Source organism: Cylas formicarius, unplaced genomic scaffold, assembly GCF_029955315.1.
Source record: "Cylas formicarius isolate icCylForm1 unplaced genomic scaffold, icCylForm1.1 PGA_scaffold_8__14_contigs__length_24414737, whole genome shotgun sequence".
Classification (NCBI taxonomy): Eukaryota; Metazoa; Arthropoda; class Insecta; order Coleoptera; family Brentidae; genus Cylas; species Cylas formicarius.
Window position 1 is genome coordinate 4,777,307 of NW_026844361.1, and position 22,578 is coordinate 4,799,884.

General features: G+C 38.9%; 3 protein-coding genes across 3 annotated transcripts; 1 reads left to right on the plus strand and 2 right to left on the minus strand.

Annotated features, from left to right (window-relative positions):
* Positions 1-18,425: 18,425 nt before the first annotated feature.
* On the minus strand, positions 18,426-20,055 carry LOC132706300 (S-adenosylmethionine sensor upstream of mTORC1). Its single transcript, XM_060677562.1, has one exon. The coding sequence runs from the start codon at positions 19,887-19,889 to the stop codon at positions 18,936-18,938; it is 954 nt and encodes a 317-aa protein (XP_060533545.1). The 5' UTR covers positions 19,890-20,055; the 3' UTR covers positions 18,426-18,935.
* Positions 20,056-20,374: 319 nt separating this feature from the next.
* On the plus strand, positions 20,375-21,340 carry LOC132706552 (vacuolar protein sorting-associated protein 37B). Its single transcript, XM_060677934.1, has 3 exons — positions 20,375-20,578; positions 20,630-20,807; positions 20,862-21,340. The coding sequence occupies exons 1-3, from the start codon at positions 20,447-20,449 to the stop codon at positions 21,245-21,247; spliced, it is 696 nt and encodes a 231-aa protein (XP_060533917.1). The 5' UTR covers positions 20,375-20,446; the 3' UTR covers positions 21,248-21,340.
* Positions 21,341-21,481: 141 nt separating this feature from the next.
* LOC132706553 (dnaJ homolog subfamily C member 30, mitochondrial-like) lies at positions 21,482-22,532 on the minus strand. Its single transcript, XM_060677935.1, has one exon. The coding sequence runs from the start codon at positions 22,389-22,391 to the stop codon at positions 21,753-21,755; it is 639 nt and encodes a 212-aa protein (XP_060533918.1). The 5' UTR covers positions 22,392-22,532; the 3' UTR covers positions 21,482-21,752.
* Between the last annotated feature and the right edge of the window lie 46 nt (positions 22,533-22,578).

Here is a 22,578-nt window from a genome sequence, read left to right on the forward strand (position 1 = left end):
TCAATATTTAGAACTATTTGGCTGTTACAAAATCGAAGAGTTAGTGTTAGTCGCTCAGCTGCTGGAATTAAATTCCGCATGAGTGTATTCTGTTTTTCTATTGTAGCCTTTACCCAAATTTTGTGAGATCTCTTTTTTTGTGAAGTTACTAAGTAACAACGAGCTTTTCTTCTATCTTTTTTGTAGCCATCACAATGCACAAATAACTAGTCACCAGTGAATACAGCAGAATACTGTATTCCGCGTTTCATAAATCAAAAACTGCAAAACAATCGCGAGTGAAGAAATTTTTATCTCCTTGTGAACACGCACCACATTGCTTCATGAAACAAAATTTTCATGACATTTTCATTTCATTGTGGACACCTACCTTAAAGGTCGCTTTATTTATTTTATAACTTTGTTGGACAAAAAATATTACAAATCCACAAAAGTATAAAATCCACCTCCGTTCTGATAACATCATAACGGAAACACTACAACCGACTGCGCACGAAATTAGTAAACCAACGTCTTACTTAATAAACAAAATTTTTTAAACAGGAAACTGTCCTGAAGAATTTAAAATCTCTATTGTAAAACCACCGTTTAAAAAAAGGCATCAAAAACCTCCCACAAAAGGACAAAATGACTGTTTGCTAATTTGTTTATTTTTGGTGGGCCCCTTTTTCCAAAAATGCCATATTTTTGCTCTATCACGTTATTTTTTTATAGCGCTCTATATCTTAAAAATGTTATTTTATGAATGTTAGACATGATTTTTGAATGAATTGATTTTTATGAAATTGAATGTGATTTTGAAAATTGGTTAATATTATATTTCTCGGCAAAGCAACAGAGTTGGCGCAGAAGCGTCAATACAGCGTTGTAACCTGCTTATGCGCAATTTGGTTTTATTGGTCGTCCTGCTACTGTGCGCGCGGCTGTTGTCTTCATTGTTGCGTATTTCTGGTATTCTAGAACGTGTAAATATGGAAACAAGACAGTATGTGAACAATCCAAATAACTTGTGTTATATCTGTGATAATTATGTCGTAGTGAAGAAAAGGCAAACTATAACTTATTTATATCTAAGCTTTGGTGTTCCTATGGTATGGCGAGAGCCTAGAAATCACAGTGACAATTGTTATTTTTGCTCGTGTAATGTTCAAGAATTCCACAGAAAAACAAGAAACAAATTGTGTACCCCAATATTGACCCGGCTATTCGACCAGTTCCTTATGGACCAGATCAGAGGAATCGAATTCCGACCCAGACGCCTCAGGTTTCACACCAGAGCACCAACTGTATAACTGTATAACCCCTTCCAAAGGATGCATCCGAATTGTTAGCGTCCAAACTTCGTGACAAACATTTACTGGCATCTGACGTCACATCAAGCGAAAAAGAGTCATATCAATATTTTACTCATGAAGGACCGCTAGTGTATTGCAACAATATTGTTGACTTAGTTTCAAAATTAGTTGGCATGATGAAGCAGTTTGTTAAAGCCCTAGACAAAAATGGACAGTGTTTCAAATATCTGTTCGAGAACTTTCCAGCCATATTTGATGCCAAGATAAAAGAAGGTATTTTTGTTGGACCCCAGATAAGAACATTATGCCAAGACAAGGATTTTCAAACACAATGACCAGTGTCGAGAAAAACGCCTGGGTTTGTATTGTTCAAAATATGTTACATTTTCATCGTATTTTCCTCATTCCTCATTTCCTGCTTTCACAGTCGAACTATTTTCCTGAGAATCTTGGAGCGATTGGCTAAAAACAGGGAGAGAGTTCACCAGGACATTAAGGAAATGGAATAGCGATACCGACTACTGCTAGATGTTAAAACTTCAATATATTAATTAATATTGTATACTACCTTTAAGTTGCTTGTAACGTACTCTCTAAATTTTAGCCCAGAATGTAAAGTAACTCCTAAACTTTTGCAACTGCAACAAATAGTCAAAACAGTCATTTATAGAGAATTTTACGTTATTAGGGCATATTAGGTACGAGCATACGTTAGCCAGAATTGTAAAATCTATTCAAATCAGAATTAATACTGTTCCTTGCTTCGTTAGAGCATTTCTCTGAGAAGTTAAGGTACAGTTGAATGTCATCGCAATAAAGATGATAATTATAAAACTGTAATGATGTTATAAAACTGGATATTAAGATCGCGACCAGAAGTATATTTAAAATTTCTGCCCTCCGTTATTCTCGTATTAACAACCTAAGACCTAGAGGTGGATTCGTTACGTATTGCTTTTTGTCTTCTGCCATTTAAAAAGGATGGTACGAACTTTCAAGACACTTCACTGAATCCTATGTGATGAAGTATTGAGGATTTCATAATTTATCATGTGAATGATTTTGCTAAACCAAGAGAGCAATTTCGTGATCAACATAAACCTTCTAAATATCATCTGTTATATCTGCATGAGCAGATTCACATCTATAACCAGATCTAAAACCAGATTACTTGAGGCTCAATTCTGCAAATATTAAGAAATGGCCAGTCTATTATTTTCTTCAGACTTTTTGAGAGTACTAATACAATTTTAATAGGACACAGTTACACCAGCCCAGCGAGATTCAACAAGATTCTATGTTCAAAGTACGAATACGTAGCAGGATCGTTGAACTAAACAAGAACTTTCTTTAAATTTTTTTCTTTCTTTTTCTTTATTAAAATGATCTTAATTCCACCGAGTACTTCATCTAATGCCTCACCAAACCTCCAAATATTGGTTAAAAAGCAGTGGAGATAACACACAACCTTGTCGCACTCCTTTTTTGATCAATATATCTTCTGGTGTTGTTTGTTTTATAATGATGACTGCTGTTTGACGCCAGTGATGAGCAAATTTTTCTCTTAAATTATTTATTATCTTTTGAGTGATCATCAACATAATATAATTCTTTCTTGTAATCTATATAACAAAGAACATATGAGCATGATACTGGCGTCGGCTGGAACAGTGACATCAACAAGGGAAGTACTCGTATGTTTCTCATTTTGACCATCTTGATTGGGCATTCTTCTCTCTATCTTCGTATGGGATAGTCGAACATAATCGTAACTTTTCTTTCATCATGATGCTCATGGTACTATCATCTTCAGTTCACAATAACCATGTTTGCATAGCTCACAGTGTACTAAAGAGGATACTTTGTTATGCCTATCCACATATTTTTCTAAACTGAGTATTCTGCAGGCGGCCATAATGTGGACTAGAGTTTCACCCTTTTCTTTGCAGACTCTGCACTTGTCATCCCCTCTGGTTTTTATTATTCTCTGCTCAACAAATCTTGTCCTTAGGGCTTGCTTTTGAAGGTTAGTAGTGCTTCTGAGTCAGTTTTCATAGTACCTACACTTGCCAAGAATTAGATATGATTATTATTATCAAAAGTAGGAGATATTATTATTATTGTTGTTGTTGTCTATTTTTGAAAGTTGAAAATTTGAAATGAGTATAAGAACAGTAAATAGGAATAACTAAATTAGGTTTTTATCGCTTATTTAATTTTTTTAATGATTTATAATTTTATATTTATCCCGTTTTGTCCGTAAGTCTGTTTGTGGTCTTTTTTATTTGGGGAAGGAAACGGAAAAGGAAAGTATGGAAGAGGTGAGAACGGAGCTTGTTATTATTGTTTAATATATTTATTATTTATTTTTACTCTTTTTTTTATAATTTAATTGTGATTTAATTCAATGATTTAAATCATTTATATTTTTATTATTAATTAAATACTAACTTAAGTCTATCAGTCCAGCATTCTAAAAGGGTAGATAATTAAAGTTACATTTGTTCGTATTGCACCTTAGGTCATCACGGTTACTGAATGAATTGCTGCAAATGTTGAATTCCCTACCGAACTTCTTTTAATTAATTAATGGAGCTTAAGGATATAGTTTCCTCCCTCAGAGGATTCCAGTTTTCAGCCAGTCTCTACGAAGACAGTTTCTTATTAATAGAAAGCTTTTTGTTATGGCCCCCAAGGCAAATATTCGGAAAACTGATGTATTTGAAGATCGCATTTGAAATAGCCACTACCGATTTTAAGAGCCTCAGGGATTCGTAGAACCAGTCCCTCAAAGGTGATTGTAGTTTGGAGACTCTTCTTTACACACATATTATGAACTCCATATACTCCGGGCATACTCCACCTTACAATAGATATAGGTTTTTTTCGGGGTTATTTCCTTCTAGATGAAGGATAATGCATTTGACATTATTGAGAGGCATTCTTATGGTATCAATATGATACTGGACGTCTTTAAAATGACGTTGTGGGAACTGGATTCCAAGCTTTCCCGCTAGTTCCTAATTTGAAAATAGGACTATTGTTGCTTTTTGTGATTCCAGTACAATATGTCTGAGTCTAAGATTTGTGGTTGTGTGTGTTATAGTAGCAATCTGAGCGACAGAGGTAAATTTACCAGATAATGAAGAGGAGTTGATCAAGTACTGATCCCTGAGACATCCCACTAGCATTTTACAGTTTCGACTTTGAAGATCGTATATACAAAACGGGACTGACAAATTAACGAAAAACCAAACGTCATTCCTGAAAATAATCGAAGGGATTAAAATCGACTTTCAGTAAGATCAAAGTCCACCCTTTGCGCCCTACGCGACGCCAGGCGGCTTACACATGTGTGCCCTTTTGCATGGCGGACGCGTGGCCCGTCCCGGACAGATACGTCGCGACGTCAGCAACACGACGCTCACGCGTCACGGCGTCGACGCCGCCGCCATGTGTGAATCACCGCCAGAAGCCGGATCGAATTTGCGACGCGAAAAGGAAAGGACATTTTTTAAATAACCGCAACCGTTGGAAAGAGAAACAACATAACCTCAAAAAAGTTTAATAATTAAGTCTTTAGTGGCAACCCTGTTTAACTTACGCTCATTGTTACAGGCTATATTTACGACGAATCGGAAATCGCTTTTAATTAAATACCTAAATTTAATCCACAATATTAATTAACATAATTTTCACAGGTAGTAAGTAGTAGGATAATAATTAGTTTCAGCTCCTCTTTATTCCAGCTCTCTCGTTCTTACCTCAGATTTAGGAATATCTATCGATTACTAAACTATTTTGCAATTTCACTCTCAACATCGAGTTTTCCAATCCAAATTGCTAAAATATAAAAATAAAAACATTAATTGCGCTTGTCCCGGAATCACTAGTCGTACTTTGAAAATAGAGTAACGATCGCAATCCCAATTTAATTCTAACTAACAACAAACATAATTAGGATTAGAATTTTCAAAATGCAAAGCACTCTCGAGTAAAGTAAAGTAAAGCAACTATGTTGTCATGCTGAGTTGAATTGATCCACTTGCCACAACATTTTGCCCCAATAAAATTCATCTTTCATACACGAAAAATCAAATAAACTCGTGAGTCAAAAAGTTTACCGAACGTATTGCATACTATACTTTTTCTACGACTGTTAGTTTTTGGGTACATTTTCGCAAAACAACACACAACTGTCAGAATTGACAAACGTCAAAATTCAAAGAGTGGGAAATATCTCCGAAAACATCCGATTGCTTCCAAACTCGTGCGGTAAAATCTCGGAAATGTCCGAAGTGACTCGGCTTCATGGGAAACGAAACTGACGTGGAAAAGTGACGCTTCCCGCACGCTAGATCGGTGGGTAGTTAGGTATTTTACAGACGGGAGTAGAAAATAGTATATTATGCAACTAGTGCGGTAAACGGTATTTGACTCACGAGTTTTTAATAAACGAGTGAGTTAAAAAGTTTACCGAACGTGTTGCATATTATACTTTTTCTACGACTGTTAGTTTTTGGATACATTTTCGCAAAACACGAATACATTCACTGACATGACAGATCGGTGGGTAATTAGGTATTTTACAGACCCGAGTAGAAAAATATTTTGATCGATAGCAAGTCAAATGTCATTCAATAACGTTCAATTCGTCCGGAACTGAAAACAGTCAAAATCGTCTGCCAACGCCAGGGAATATCAAATCGGTTAGATGCTTTTCCTCGACTAAAGAAATCTTCTTGTGTTTTTTTCATATTTTCAAAATCAAAAGAACAAGCGCGATATATCCCATCCGAGTTTCACACATATTTTAATGTTGATTCAGTGATTTAAATATATTTGGTAAAGCGAATTTAAACAACAAGCGAGCCACTAATCTGATAAGCTTGTTTTACCAATTATTACCTTCATTTTTTTGTTCACTATCACGTGACCTGTTCTGGCCCGGTATGATGTAATAGGGTACTTAGGGTGGTTCTGCTTCCTTTTAGGCGTTTTATTTCCGCGCATCATATATGGCCCTATCAAATTACCAAGCACTACTCTATTCGGACAAGCAGCGATACGCATTTTCTTTTGTCAATACTTCCAAGCAGGTCGTCCAAGGTGAAAAGTGACGAGCGTCAACGACCCTCGAAACTCAGGACCGTCCATTCTAGAACATTCTAGACGGTCATGATGATTAACATCCACCAGAGAAACACGGAGCAATAGCACTAAAATTTGCTATTTGTGAGTAATTTATAGTTTTCTGAAGCTGATTGTTTTGATTTTGGGCTTTTGTGTATTACATGCCTGTTATGTGGCCGGCTTATGTAAGAATTCAGTGCTCCAGACCGTATAGCTGAAAGGATTACAACATCAAACTCGTACGTTTGGTTTTTCCCTTTTTTTTTGGGATTTTTTTTTAATAACTATAGACCCGTGCTGTTAACTTCAGGCCTAGGCTTTTTCTTGCAACTAATACTCCTCCTCTCCCGTTTTGTAATAATCAGTTTTTCACTATTCGGGGAGCTACGTCCGGTGAAAAACGGGTGATGCCAAAATCCCTATAACCGTGCTAATTACGCTAATTAACGCTTCAGTAAGAGTCCACTTCCTCGTTATCATTTAGCTCTTTTTTAAATTTGTTTTTATTAGCCCATTCAAGTACTAACATCATACTCCTTACTCTTCACTCATAGTCTGCTTTTGTTATTCGTTTTGCACGCTACTTCTGTTGTTTTATCAAATTTGTTTCTTTTCTATCTACTATTATAGGTATTTTCGGTGCAGCACGTTGATGAAATTTAATTTGCCTTTGGCCACTGTTGTGCGAATTTGATTTGAACTGCAGTTGATGTTATTGCCATTAGATATAGATCAATGCTTATCCAAATGTGTCGTTGAAGTTAGATATTTATTTACTGATTTATGACGTCACGCATGGAGGCAAATGACCAAAATTTTTGGCGTACTTTAAGGGGACAGTAATCGTACTTTAATGTCTGAAAACTATTTAGGCCACCCAATAGCTTTAATGCTACTTTTACTTCTCTTGGAGCTATTAACCCTGGGTTGGTGTCTGCAAATTATATTCATGAGACATTTGGTCCCAATTCATTCCGTTTTGCTAAAGTCTTCCGGGAAAAAACTATAAAAGGTCAGGGCTCAGACGATAATGATATCAAATTGGTTCTTTTGATTACTCCATATTTACTTGTTGACATGTGCCTTATATCTGGGGTTCTTCCTGAGTCTTGGAACCAAGCTGAAATTATACCCGTTCCAAAGAAAAATTTCCATTTGCCATTAATGATTTTCTTCAAAATCTCTGAGAGTGCTAGTACAATACAAATAATACACGATTAGTCAATCTCTGTAGTTTTTTTTTATTTTAGTCAGTTATATAGTTAAGTGTGCACGATCGCCAAGTGTCCTATACAGACCAGCGGACTCAACCAGATTCTAGGTTCGAAATAGGAAGGGTCGTTGAACTAAAAAAGAACTTTCCTTAAGGTATGAGCAGTTCGTTTGCTTGAAGGGGGTAGACACTGATTCAGTAGAAATACTAAAAGGATGTTGCCAAATTGTTGGTATATCCACGCTTGGATTGCTGAAGATGTTTTCATTGTTTCTAATTGAAAGAAGCAGTTTTGCTGAACAACACGCGCTCTGGACCATTGGATGTTGTGTTGTTTGGTCCACACATGTTCTGCGATACCTGGATTTTTGCGTTTCACCCTTCATTGTACGTTTCTTATATTCTTCATTAGAAACAATGAAAACATCTTCCGCAATCCAAGCGTGGATATACCAACAATTTGGCAACCTCTAATAAGGCGCACCAATGCTGGCGTTCTAGTTGAACAACTTCATGCTTGACTACACTCGACTCCGTCATGGATGAGCGCCGTCGCCTAGTATATGAACCTTGTAGCCTATAATTAAGTTTAGTTTTCACTTGATAACGTGTAGTGATACAACTGTCCGAAACGTATTGGTATTGGTATTGGTATTAAAGGGGGGCGCCCTCGCGGGCGTCCAAGCACTTAGGCCACCAGATGGGCCCGTTGTGCCCCCAGGCCGCTCTAGAGGGCGTCCAGAATGCCGCCCCTCCTGGAGAAGGTCAGCAACTCCTTTAGCCCAATACCGTGCACTGAGTCCGGATCGATCAGGGCCGTTCCGAAGACTCCCAATCTTGCCCATGTCAAGGCAGGGCACTCGGTGAGCAGATGATACGGGGTCTCCTCCCCTTCCATGCACCACCTACACTCCGGGTCGTCTCCAATGCCTAGCAAGCAAAGATGCCTCCTAAGCCTGCAATGTCCTGTGTAGGCCCCTGTTAGTGCTCTACACTCCCTTCTGGTCAGTCTAAGCAGCTCCCTGGTCCAAGGAAGGGCGGGCCCATCCATCATAAGCCTCCCCTGCCTCATTCCCGGAGCAACTCTCCAGCCCCCCGCGGCCCGGTCTCTCGCCCAGGCTTCGAGAGCTCCCCGCCTCACACACGGGGCGATCCCCAAGCGGGGCTCTGGCCCTATATGCCTATGCGAGGAGCCCTCCCTGGCTAAGGCGTCCGCTGCCTCATTGCCCCGGACATCGGTGTGACCCGGGACCCAGACCAACGTGACCTTTCTCTCCTCAGTACCCCTTTGCACTCCTTTATCAACAAGGAGCGCGTACGCACTGACTTCAGCGCCATGAGTGCAGCCCTACTATCCGAGCAGAAGACGACTCTCCTGCTTCCGTAGTTGAGCCGAAGCACCTCTCTGGCCGCCATCAATAAAGCGAAAATTTCCGCCTGAAACACAGTGCAGTACTGACCCAGAGGGACCGACAAGCTTGATTCCGTTGTCTCGCAGTACGCTCCAGCTCCGGCCAGATCTCCCATTCTGGACCCGTCCGTGTACCAGACAAGTCCATCCCAGGAGCCGACTCTGCCCTCTCTCCAATCTTCCCTTGATGGGAAGAGAAAGGTCAATTTATCAAAGAAGGTCATCTCGGGGATCATGACGTCACTCGGCATGCCCATGACCCCACGATCCCCGCGACAGCCCTCTAAAATGTCGTACGGACTCCGATTGAAGGTGCCCTCCCTCCAGAGCCCGCAGCTCGCCAGCCTCACAGCTGTCCTGGCCGCCTCCATCTGAACCCGATCCGCCAGAGAGGGCAGCCCCACCAGAGCCTCCAGGGCCCTCGTGGGCGCCGTTCTCATGGCGCCCGTTATGCAGAGGCAAGCCAATCTCTGCAGTCTGTCAAGAACTAGCCTTGCTCCCGCTCTTCTGGTCCCCGGCCACCATGCCACTGCCCCATGCGTGAGCATAGGCACCACCATGGTACCGTAGATCCACTGCATGATCTTCGGCCCCAGGCCCCAAGTGCCCCCTACCGCTCTCCGGCACGCCCACAGAGCTCCAAAGGCTGACCTGGTCCTTGATCTTATATGTTCCTGGAAGGTCAACTTAGAGTCCAACCATACACCCAAGTACTTGACACTTCCGCTTGCAGAAAGAGGCACCCCATCCATCGAAATGTTGAGGTTGCACTCCATCTTCCTTTTCCTAGTGAAGATGACCATCTCCACCTTGCCAGGATTGACAGCCAACTTGCTGTCCAGGCACCATTGTGAGAATCTTGCCAATGCCCCGCTCAGGAGCCCCTGCATCCTCCTCACGTCCGTCCTCTGCGTCATTATCACAAGGTCGTCTGCATATGCCTGAGCATAGACCCCGTGTTCTTCCCTCAGAATATGCAATATCTCGTTTACCACTAGGCAGCACAGGAACGGGGACAAGACCCCGCCCTGTGGACAACCCCGTGATAAACCGATGGAGACCTGCTCCCCACCCAGTCTTGCCTCGACCCTCCTGTCGGTTAGCATGGAGCGGATCCACCTTACAATGGCCGTCCCCACTCCAGTACTCTCCACCGCCCTGCAGATCGAGTACAGGGCGGTGTTATTGAAAGCCCCTTCGATGTCAGCGAGCACGCACACCGACAGCCGTCCCGAGCCCATACCCTCCTCCAACCTGGAAGTCAGATGGTGAAGAGCTGAGCCCACAGACCCGCCACTTCGGTACGCATGCTGAGCTGGCTCTAAAGGGGCCTCCAGCTCCACCCAGTCCCTCAGATACCGGTCCACCAGTCTCTCCAGAGTCTTCATAATGAAGCTGGTGAGGCAAACAGGCCGGTACGACTTCGGGTCGGTGTAGTCACTCTTCCCTACCTTGGGAATGAACACTACCCTGCTGTGTCTCCACAGCTCGGGCACGTACCCCCTCGCAATGGAGGCCCTGAACAGGTCCATCAGCGGGCTGGTCAGCAGACCTCCGTCCCTTTGCAGCAGAGCCGGAAATATTCCATCCCCGCCCGCCGACTTGAAGGGGCCAAAGCTGTCAATAGCCCACCTCAGCCTACTATGGGTAACCACCCTCCTTGCCGTGGCGTAGTCGCCTCCAAGACGACCCCCGGCTTCAATATTCCCCCCTGTGTCCGGATCAGCGGACCCTGGGAAGTGCGTGTTCAGCAACTGTTGTAGTGTGTCCGCTGGTCCCGCTGTGTAGCCACCGCCGGTCCTGCGGACCACCCCCACTCTTCCCACAGGGTCACTTCTGAGTACCCTAAGGAGCCTAGCCGCGTCCGGGGTATTCATTAGTCCGTCGCAGTAGCCCCTCCAGGCTCTCCTCTGTGATGCCCGTAGTTCTTTTTTGTACTGTCTGCGGACCTCCCTATAGAGATCCCAGTCCGCACCTTGGCTGCTGCTCCTCGCTGTATTGAACAGCCTCCGCACTTTCCTCCTGAGACGCTCCAGGGAAGAGCTCCACCAAGGAGTCCTTCCCGCCCTATGCTCCTCTGTCTCAGGGCAACTATTCTCGAACGCCCGCACCATAGCGGAGCTGACTCGGTCGGCGGCCTCGTCAATCTCCTCCATTGTGCGGTGTTTCCTTTGGTAAGCCCCCTAGGCGCCAAGCGAGTTCCTCTCTATAGAGTTCCCAGTTTGTTGCCCGGGGGTTCCTAAATCTAACGGGTTCCCGAACACCCATCTCCAACCCAAAGGTGATGTATCTATGGTCCGACATAGAGTCTTCCCCACAGACACACCACCCAGTTATTTCCGGGAGCAGAGCCCTGGTACAAAGTGTCAAATCTATGACCGAGCTCCGACCCGTCGTGAAAAATGTGGGTTCTACCCCTCTGTTGGCCACCTGCAGCCCTGCAGAGGCCATGAACTCCACGAGGTCTCCCCCCCTTCTATTCGTTGCCGCGCTGCCCCACAAAACGTGGTGAGCATTGCTGTCACAGCCAATCAAAAGAGGAAGATTCGCCTCCTCGCAGTAGGAGACCAAGTCACTGATCTCCTGCGGAGGACAGCTGCGGTCGCCCGGAAAGGTCCGAAACGTTGTGTAAGTTAAAAATAAAGACAATGGAAGTTCGACATCCTTTTAGTATTTCTGTATGAGCAGTTCCTCACAGGCATATTTTCTGTATTTCAAATTCTAAATTTTCACAGGACAGTTTGTCCAGGTTTTTAGATCATTTCTTGGAGACTAAGTCTATACAGTGACTTCACATCCTCTGGGTTTCAATGGCGAGCGATCTATATTTCAACTTCTCAGTTTCTTTCTTCTTCTATTCAAGCCCTCTCCTCAGGAAGGTTGGCGGTCCAATTGGCAATTGGCTATAAAACTGTAACAAGAGGGATTTCTCCACAAAATTTCTTTTTTTGAGTCGCACAAACCATTGACCATTCGACCAACCTTAGTTGCCCATCATCATAAAAGTGAAGAAGTTCTTCTTCTTCGTGGTAAAAATTTGAGATTTATTAGGCTTGACGGCCACTACTGCCGGTTTTCTAAGCGCCTTGGATCGGTTTTGCAAAAATCACTCTATTCTTTTCAGTAAAGAGGTCGAACTTAAATAATATAAATTAAATAAATATATTTTTTAAAGACATGTAGTCTATATTATTAATTTTAAGTTTTTAAATTATGAATGTAAAACAATTTATGTATTATTGGAAAATAACTGTCAATTAAGCCAAAACGATAAGTCAGAGACCCGTGCTATATTATACCGTTGAAATTGCTATTAAAGTGGCTATTCGAAAATCGATTAATATACAGGGAATCACGTTTAATAAAATCGAGAAAAGTATTATTTTGAGAAATGTGGCAACACCGCGTATGTTAAGAAAATATTTTCAATTTGATCATTGTCTAAAGAAAAGCATTATTTTCGTAAAAATTATGGATGGAAAAAAGTTTAAAAAGTTAATAAGCAACCCAACAATGATGGTATAAACATTACCCGAGTTCTGAAGATGATCGCTAATAAATTCGAAACGGTGGATCATATATATCGTTGAATTTGTCTTTGAAAGGACTATCCAAAAATGCAACAAAATGTAGTGTGTTCCAATTGAAAAATGTAATTTTGTTTTACCACCACCACCATATAAAAAAATGACGATTAGGAAAATAAAAAATGGAATAGAAACGACTTTTTATTGTAACCCCCGTAGGTGTCGAGGTAAGGTATAGGCTCCTCCTAAACGAGCACTTATCGCCTACTTCTACTACATCATAAATGAAACGCAAAAACGATTTTAGGACCTTTTGAATTCAGTTGATGTCAAGCAAGTTCGAACATTAAAGTGACTTAAAACCAACGAACCAGTCAACCTTGTTTTTAATGGGTTTAACAACAGATATCTGTTTGGATATAATACTTTTAGATTGGCATATGCAGTGCATATCATCGTGCAGACGAAGATTAGTTTTGAAATCTAGTTCCAAATTTCTGCCGGTGTTGGATCATTTTAATTAATAGTGTCGAGCGGTTTACCAAATATCATTATTGAAGGCATTTTTGCATGAATTGTAACTTGACGGAAATAATGAAAGACGGAAACAAGATGTAATGTCGAAAATATAGATAGTAAATAGAAGCGGCCCAAGGATCGAACCTATGGAACACACAGTAGATATATAGCTCCCTCTGAAAACCCAATAAAATGTAAAATTGCAAGTAGCAACTCGTAGTTTAATCTATAGAAGAGTAATCAAAGACCATTAGAGCCGTCGCTTGATGTTTATAAGTGGCTCTCATTATCTGTAACCTGTCATCTATGCCACTGGTAGTGTACTAATCGGTCTCAGGTCACTAAAATCTGAGATGTCGGATTTTTAGGGAATGGAATTACTTCCGACATCTTCCACTTCTGCGGAAACATTTTATCTAATGGACAGGAATTGACAATATTAGTCAGAAAGGGGACAATTGTACGACAGCTGAAAAGGACTATATTAATATTAAATTCGTGGAAGAATTTCGAATTGACGAAAGCAAGAAACTCTTGTTACTTTCGAAAAATCGATAAAATCGATTTTTTTCGAAAGTTTTTATTGTCGATCCCCGTTTCTCGTCTTTTGGTTTTTATGAAATAACTTGGGGACCGTTTGACCTACGAGATTTGTTTCCTTTTTAACCCTCCACGAGGCACATAGGCCCATTAAAAATAGGTTCACATCCACATTTAAACCATTAAAGTCGAGGGCAATTAAGTACCGCAAAGTATTCTTTTGAATTTTTGATTCTTTTTTTTGGTAATTTTGGTTTCTCGAAAAATATGTTTTTCTCCATAACCTTTCACCCGATTGGCAAAATTTTAACTGGCAGACGCGGAGAATCCAGTGCTATAACATTTATTTCAAGCATTTTTTCGAATATATACAGGGTTGTTAAATTATAGGCAAAAATCTAAAAGACTTCCAAATTGTTCTTTTCCACAGCAAATCAAAAATCGTAAGAAATATAGCTAACGGATTGAAACAGTGTCATAAGCCGCATCAAGAGCTTCAATTTTTGTATTTGCGGTTTTCGTCTATCACACACACTGCTCGAGAAATTTGAAAAAATCCATATGAAAATCACTATTCCGAGGGCAGTCAGGCGCGATGACGTCATAGATTATTACGGCACACTGCATGGTTTCAGAAAATTCTTATTTTTATGAAAAATTATTGTACTAGGAAATGTGGAAGATCCAAAGAGGTTCATTTCCGGACTTTTTTCAAATATGTACAGGATGTGTCGATTATGGTCGAGACACTTGGAATAATATAATTGTAAATCGTTATTACTTGGACAATTTTTTATATTTATCAAAATTTGTCGCTACTTTGAAATTCGGCTATAAGTAAAAGACGCGTTATACAGGGTATGTACACATTATAATTACATCGATTTTGTGAAAGTTCCGCAGGAGCACGATAGAAAAACAATGCGTTCCTCTAAGAAGCGCGAAGCGACTTCGTTTTGAAGTACAAAGCTGCTTCGCGTTACGCGCTTCGAACTTGCCCCGTCCACCTACAGTTTTTCGAAAGCAATCTTGTTTATTTTGTTAGGATCGCTCAAAAATTCGAGTATTTCTTTTTTGGTGTAGATAATTAGATCATTAAGTGTTTTCCAAAGTGCCTTGAAATTATTTAAATGACTAATCGCGCAGTGTTCGAAATATTTATTTGTTTGAAATTTGATGTACCAATCTGTGTCGCTCTTAGTTTTGTTAAAGTTACTAAAAGCCTTATTTTTTATCAAAATTATTTTTTCTATAGAAAAAGTTAACCAAGCAGGTTCGTTAATTTTGAATTTTGCTGCTATACATTACAGATATTTACCAAGTTGTCATTTGGGATCCTAACTTTTTAGGTGACATCCCTAACGGAAATTATATCTTCCAAAGGTGATATCGATAAGAAATTATGCAATAAGTCCCAGTCAAAACTCTGTTTTAGTTACATCACTGTGCATTACGCAATAAGTGATCAGATGTAGGTCTAACTATTATGAAAACTCGTGCCTATTTCCCCTGAATTTTTTTTTATTTATTTTATTCCGTTTTCTAGGGTCTTGTGGTTGCGTGATAGAGCACCTCCTCTTACATCAAATTTTATAATTTGAAATAAATCCATTGATCCTTTCGCCAGATGCAATAGTTGACGTAGCTGTCATCGCGTAAAAAATCACATCGACATCGACGAAAATTCTCGACCCTACCCAAGTCTAACTTAATCCCGTGCAGTTTTAGTCCCCGAGGCGGAACATCGGGGGCACCACGGTCGCCCTCCCCCGGTACATTTCGGCCACGATCGGCCCCGCGCCATGCATTTAAATTACCTCATTATCGGTTGCACCGCCACCTGTGATCTCCGCGCGTTAAAGCGCGATCTGGGACCGCCCGAGGGCTCTTTGCCGAGGGTTTTCGCAAATCGCGGCCCGCGCCGTTTTTTTCCCGTCTCTAATCGTCCACGATCGCGCTCCAAATGAAAATACGTTAACCATAGTTAAGTTTAAAGCTGAGACAAATTCAGATATTTTTCGTTTAACACTGTTTGCTCCAAAACTGCACGGAAAGTGGTGGGAGGCTGAATATTTTAATAATAATAAAAAAAGTTGAGACAGGCACAACTTAACCTACATACTGCCTAACCAAAAACAGCCACTACGGTAATCATACAATCTTTATTATTTAATTAAATTCAACTCCGCCGGTTGAGAAAGAACGAGGGTGAAATGGCTGACTTCAGATCTTGGAATACTCATTGATGCCGATAAATACCAAGAAACGTCCCAAACCAAAGCAGACCTAACTCATATTCATCAAATCCAATCTCAGAATGAGATGGGTGAGGGCAAGTCTTCAGCGCCTTAAATCTGGAGCCACCCGGCTAAGGGTAGAAGACCCCTACAGACATCTTCCCGGTCCACCAGGACTGGAGGTTGTGACGATGCCCCCATCACACGGAAAGAAATACATTGTAAGAAGTTCTAGAAAGAAACCACCGGACAGATTTTTTTGACATAATCGCAAAAATAATAATTTTCTGAAAAAAGAATAAATGCAGCGATATGAGTTTTTGATAGTCCAATTAGGGCCCAACAACACGTGTGAAAATCGCATATCCATATCTTTATTCTCACCTAAAATATGAATAAAATAATTTAACGCTCAAAAAACAATCATGTTTTAGGAGAAACATACACTTTACACATTTATTTTTTATGTATAAGGGGCCTAAGTGAGATCGCTGGGGTATTCCGGACATAGTCTGAAAGACTAAATATTTATGATTATTCATTAAAATAAACTGAGACCTGTTATCCATGTACGATCCGATAAAATTCTAATTTATTATTTATGATGCCCAAAATGTTATTATTTACGTTTGTTATTTTCCTTCCAAGGGCACCAAATGGTCCGTAGCTGACATTTGTGCATTTCAATATGCTTAGCTGTTTTCAAATATTTATTATTATGACCAATGGAAAAATTGGTTTTTCATATCGTTATTTGATTGAATTTATTAATTATTTAGTGTATTCATTCATGACTTATTTTATTATAAAAATATTAGTCCCCAATGGCTTGTTTCTTGCAATACAAGGCCACCAAAAAAACTATTTTATTTGATTTTTATTTATTGTATTCTTGTTTAGTATTATGACGATTATAAAATTTGAGATATTTCGTATATTGATGACGAGAAACCGAAAATAACTTATTTGTTTGTTTAATATGGTGTTCTTGAATTTAATTGTCTCCTATTGTCCGTTCAATTTTCCATACAAAAGATGCTCTTAGTAGTTGTCGCTAAAGGCATCCGTTTTGAATAAAAACGAGTAGTTGGAGTTTTTGAGAGAAATAAGTGAAAGAATGAATTTCTTATTGATTGTATTATCAATTAACAAACTTAGACTAAAACTTAATAACATTTACAACAATTGTTGAAAAGGGCCACCGCCTAACATTGACTAGACGAATTCTTTCTGACATAGGTATAGTCTGTTCATAGATTTAAGAAAGTGACAAACTGAAGAACGAATTAAGGAAAGACCCGGCGAAGCTGTAAGAATGAAATATGGCTGCACAGGTCCGTACTTTGCTTATAATTTAATTATTTGGGGTTTTGTTATCAAAGATACAAAACAATATTTATTTATTTATGTATATATTTATGTTTAAATCTAAAATAAAATTACAAAATTATTTTTATTACCTACTTAAATTACTTAAAATCAGTATCAGTATCACTATCGCTATCAATGCCTGTTCTAATTATTATTTGTTGTATATTATTTGCAATATGGATATACGATTGTTCTGCTCTTTCTATAGGTTTAACAGAATTTGCCCAACTTTGTGCAGGGATGTTACAAACTTCGGTTTCTACAAGTTTGAGGACATTGGAGTTAACACGGGGAAAACATTGTTACGACGAATGGCAGATTTCAGTTGGTGCCAAACATGTTCAGTGGGATTAAACATACAGTGGTAAGATGGAAGCCTTAACACTGTATGCCCTAGATTTTTTGCATAATTATCACAGACGTATTCCTTTTGTAGGTTCAAGCTTTGTAGAACTTCAATTAATTCGCGTTCGCGTTCAATGAGAGTCAAAAAAACATTGTTTATAACTTCCTTAGTCTCAACAGAATAGTGCTTTCTACATTTGGGCGGGAGCATCTCCTGAAATACACTAGAGTCGCACACATTTTGCATAATTCTCACACGATTTAACAGACGCTGTATTACACACGAAATAAGAATAATTACTAATAAACTTAAACGAAACCAAAGAATATTAAACACAAGTAGGTATAAAATTATTTTCTATTACGGACCACAATTTAACCTGAATTTAAATTACGAAACTTTAGGTAATAATCTTGTTGCATTGTATGTTAATGACCACCCTTGGATAATCACATCCAAGAGCAATTGGTCACTTTCTTATATCTATGAACAGACCATACCTAGAGTCTGCACCTGTCATGACTGATGATTCTCTGCGGCTGCCAGCTGGTAGGAATATTTCTTCATTTCTTCCCGTTTTTTTTTTGTGGCGAAACTTACTTCGAATACAAATCATCGTTAGAAATTTCTAGATTAACAATACGATTACACATGTTTATGCAAATATTGCAAATGCAGTGGGTAGAAAGTAGTGTTTCGTACGCATTGTGATCATATAAAGCACCCTCCGGTGCGCTACATTTATCACGAAGTCGGGTCCTAAATGAAATACTTGTTTAATGTCGTAGAAAAGAATTTATTAGTAGGATAAGGTCTCTGTCCCGACGAGATTTCCGTTTAAATTATCTAAGAAGCCCAATATATCAATTAATGGAGCCAACTCGTCCATAATACAAATGACGTCACAGTATTGATCCGATTTTCCATCGCAATTAATAGATTCAAATTTTAAACTGGTACAACTTTATTCAAGAGCAATCGAATTAAAAAAATCCTTGATTCTGAGATTCTGACTAGGTGTGCGAATCGTGTGTTAGTTAAGGGCTTTTATAAAAGCTCCACTTGTAAAACCTCATTTGCTTACAGTACACCCATTAAAGTCACTCCAAAAGCTAATCTAAAAGCTGTAACTACAAAAACTCATTTAAAATCACAACTAATAAAAATTGTTTTATGGTGTCATTTTTACTCGTAATACAATAAATTTCCTCAGGCAAATTTTTCGGGCTCGTGGCGCCATCTGTGTTTGAATAGCCACACAACCTCCGACAACCGAAAAATCCCAATTGTAGGGAACTAGACCAAAAGCAAATGACATTATGTAGCTACCTATATTTGACATTTTAATTTAATACATCTGGATCTAATGATTGCAAAAAAGTGTCTGTACACCAAATATCACCGTATTGGACCACCCTATTGCTTATTTTTTGCAAAAAATCCTGAGGAATAAAAATTTGATCCCAAAGCTCCCCATCTGCATGCACGTCAGCCCATCTTTGTGCCACATTCTGAGCCGCAGCCTTTCGGAATATCATACAATGTAAGAATGTCAATTTTTCATATTTCACTCTCATAAAGCCCATTTTTGCTAGCACTAGTCTCCAGGATTTCATTAATTTTGCATTAGCTCCTACATGTTTTGAATCTGGAGTAATAATCACCAAAATTCCTTCAGGTTTGAGCAATTGATAAGCTTTTTGGCAGCACTCAAACCTTTGATTGGAACTTGGTAGATACTCTAATAGCAAACAAAAAACCACAATATCGAAAGAGCTTTCTCGCAGGCTAATAACTTTATCTTCAATGATCAACTCTCTATCAACATTTATTGTCAAGAAATCACACTTAAAAACTTCGCTAGAAGCTGGAGCTATGTCTATTGCAGTAACTTCAAATTCCAGAAATTGCTTGAACGGATTGTAACAGCTGCCAACATCTAAGAGTTTTAATTTATTACCAAAACTGGAGAAAACAATATCGCGTTTCTCAATGTTATGTTTTCTTGATACACTCACTTCCTTGTCTCGATATTTATGAATATAAAGAAAATACTCTTTGCAAGACTGAAAAACCCAATCGATCCTGGAATAAGCGGACCGTCGCTCCATACATCTCGTTTCCCAATACTCCGTGGCCAAAGACTTCATAGCATTCGAATACTGTTTTAACGTTTCACTATCATTGCAATGGCTTTGCCAAGCTTCCTCTACTCCCAAAATGACTGCTTCTTCTCTAAGTTTCTTGTGCACAGACTTTATAAAATTTGCCAATGAAATATGTTCCAATGAGGCCATAATAAGAGTTTATTTTTGTAAAAAAATATATCAATTATTATTCTATGAACTCTATACCGTGGAAATAGGTCATATCCTATTTCTTTGCCAAAATTCAATTTTTTTGTCACGACGGAACTGCCTATGTGTTTTTAAGGGATAATAATTTGTGAATTTAGTAAATCATTGGTCGTTCTGTATTTTTATTAATAAGATTCAGACCGTCCTTTGAAAAAAGCATTACACTCCTAAACTAACCAGATTTTGTTTTTCATTAATTTGACATATGATTTTAACATCCAAATATCAATTATTTAGACGCCTTCGCTGATTTCGCTTATACATCTTCGATAACTTTATTATTCTTTTATTTATAATATGTGATAGGATGATGACACTAAACACCTTTGACAAATTTTGTAAAGGACATAGGATTATTGTGGTTGGAATTAGGTTGTTATAGTTGTATCTTGACAATCTCAAAAGAAGAAGTGTCTGATATTTCATCTATGATTTTGACGTTTGGTTATTGAGTCGTCAAAGAATTATAAGATTTAAAAATAGAGTTAAAGTAAATAATGGCTTTTTCGATTTTAAATTCAGATGCCCAGCGAGTGTCTGAAAGTATAAAGTATAAAAGTAATGACGAGCTCAATGAGATTATGAATAATGAAGCTAAATTGGAAGAAATTATAGGGGAATTAGACCAGGTTAGACAAAATAGTTTTAAGATAGTATTTCTGAAAGCATTGTAATTGCAGTCGTATTTAAAGAAATTAGAAAACGAAAAAGATAATTTAATCGCGGAAAACAATTCTATGGCCGAGTTCAATTTATCTAGAGAACCACAATTAGTTGAGGGCCGAGAAAAATTGAGGTCCTTATACGATGAAATCGAAAGGTTAAACAAAGTAATTGAGGAGAAGCTTAAGGAACTAAGTAAACGGGATCGCTGACTTGTAAAAGTAGTGTCTTTAAGTTTTTAATTTTCAGGAAGCAAGGGAGGTGATATCTCTATAGAAACCGCACTAGCCCTGCTCCAAACGGCTGCTAGCGAAATGGAAGAAGAGTCGGAACAGAGCGCTAAAAAATTTCTAGCCAATGAACTGGACTTGGATCCGTTTTTGGACGAGTTTATAACTAAACGAAAACTGATGCACTTGCGTCTCGTAAAGGCCGATAAGCTTTCGAAGATTTTGCAAAGGGGTGATCCATCTTTAAACAATGTTTCCAATTACATAAACGCGCCGCCTGTCAGTATAAATTCCGGATATTTCCCGGGTGTTCCTACCTCGCCACCTGCTGCAGTTCCTTATCCTACTGGTCCCCTTAATATGCCTATGCCACCGGGAATGAACTATTTTCAAAATCATTTTTAACTCCTTATTTTTCTTTACGATTCGTTATATTGTTATTAAGAATTTATATCATTGAACTTTATATTTATATACAAATATAATGTGTGAAAATCATGTTTGAATGTGAATCATTTTTATATTGCATTGACAATATGATTTTTCTTTGTGCACAGTTCATATTAAATATTGCACAACTGGTTGCCAGATTTCCCCAGAATATAGGTGGTACTGTATATATCGATTGTTAACTGTAATTATTTAGAGCAAAAAATTGTAATTTAAGTTGCTAGCCCTGAATTGAATGAAAATTTTAAAAAAAACTTGATACCTTGTTTATCCCAACATCCCAACAATATTGCCATTCTAAATTGTTGCAATATAGAATTTGAAACATTTTTATTAAATTATTTACATATACACATAATTTATGAGCTGTTTTCTTAGCAATTGCCTACACAAATAAAGCTCGAAAAATCGAAACTTGTTAATTTTGATCTAAATACAATCAAACTAGCCAAACTGGTCATCAATCTAGGTGGCTTGAATTATTTGTCCTCTGCGGCGTTTTAACATTGTCATAGCCAGAATGATCAATGTAAATTACTCCCGATACAATCACTGTTATGATGAATATGCATAACAACTTTGTTTCCAACTCTTCTTTCTGTTCTCTTCTATATGAATCTACAGTCTGGGCATGTTGCTTGAAATCTCGAGATCTCTTAAACGTCGTTTCGTAATGCGCTTTGGACCACTCGTCAAAATCGTAGATAGGCGTCCGACCAGACCAAGGCGGAACTTGAGACCGTCTTTCCCTTGACTTATAAAACTTGTGCAACGGATCCTCGGCCGATGTAACATCTTGCTCTGAAGGCACGTAAAACCCTTTGTCATACATTTTTCTAGTTTTTACGTTCCCAAGCACTTCGTATGCTTCTGAAATGTCCCTAAATTTCTGAAGATGCTCCTGATTGCCTTTGCTCTTGTCAGGATGGTAAACCTTTGATAGATTATAATAAGCGCTCTTTACGTCACCCTGTGTAGCCTTCTGCGTTATGCCCAGCGAGTCGTAGTGATTTTTCGGGTTTTTGCTAGATGTTAGACTCCTCGACGTGTGTAGTTTTCGAATTTGATTTGTTGCACTGACGGCCTTTTTAATACTCATTACTAAAAAGGTTAAAAAGTGACAACAAAATATTTACGAGTAACATCTGACATGTCACTAGAGATAGTGTAGTAACTGCAATTTTACAAGAAAGTAATTATATCACCACAAAAATTTGGGTTAGTTTAACTCTGTTTTTCAGTTTTCTTTTACTTTTCGTGGCCAAGGTTGCTAGGATCATTCACAA

Coding starts and splice junctions, on each gene's coding strand:
- LOC132706300 (XM_060677562.1), bottom strand. CDS start 19,889: ATGGCCTCATTGGAACATATTTCATTGGCAAATTTTATAAAGTCTGTG.
- LOC132706552 (XM_060677934.1), top strand. CDS start 20,447: ATGGCTTTTTCGATTTTAAATTCAGATGCCCAGCGAGTGTCTGAAAGT. Junction 20,579..20,629: donor TTATAGGGGAATTAGACCAG/GTTAGACAAAAT, acceptor TTGTAATTGCAG/TCGTATTTAAAGAAATTAGA. Junction 20,808..20,861: donor GGAGAAGCTTAAGGAACTAA/GTAAACGGGATC, acceptor TTTAATTTTCAG/GAAGCAAGGGAGGTGATATC.
- LOC132706553 (XM_060677935.1), bottom strand. CDS start 22,391: ATGAGTATTAAAAAGGCCGTCAGTGCAACAAATCAAATTCGAAAACTA.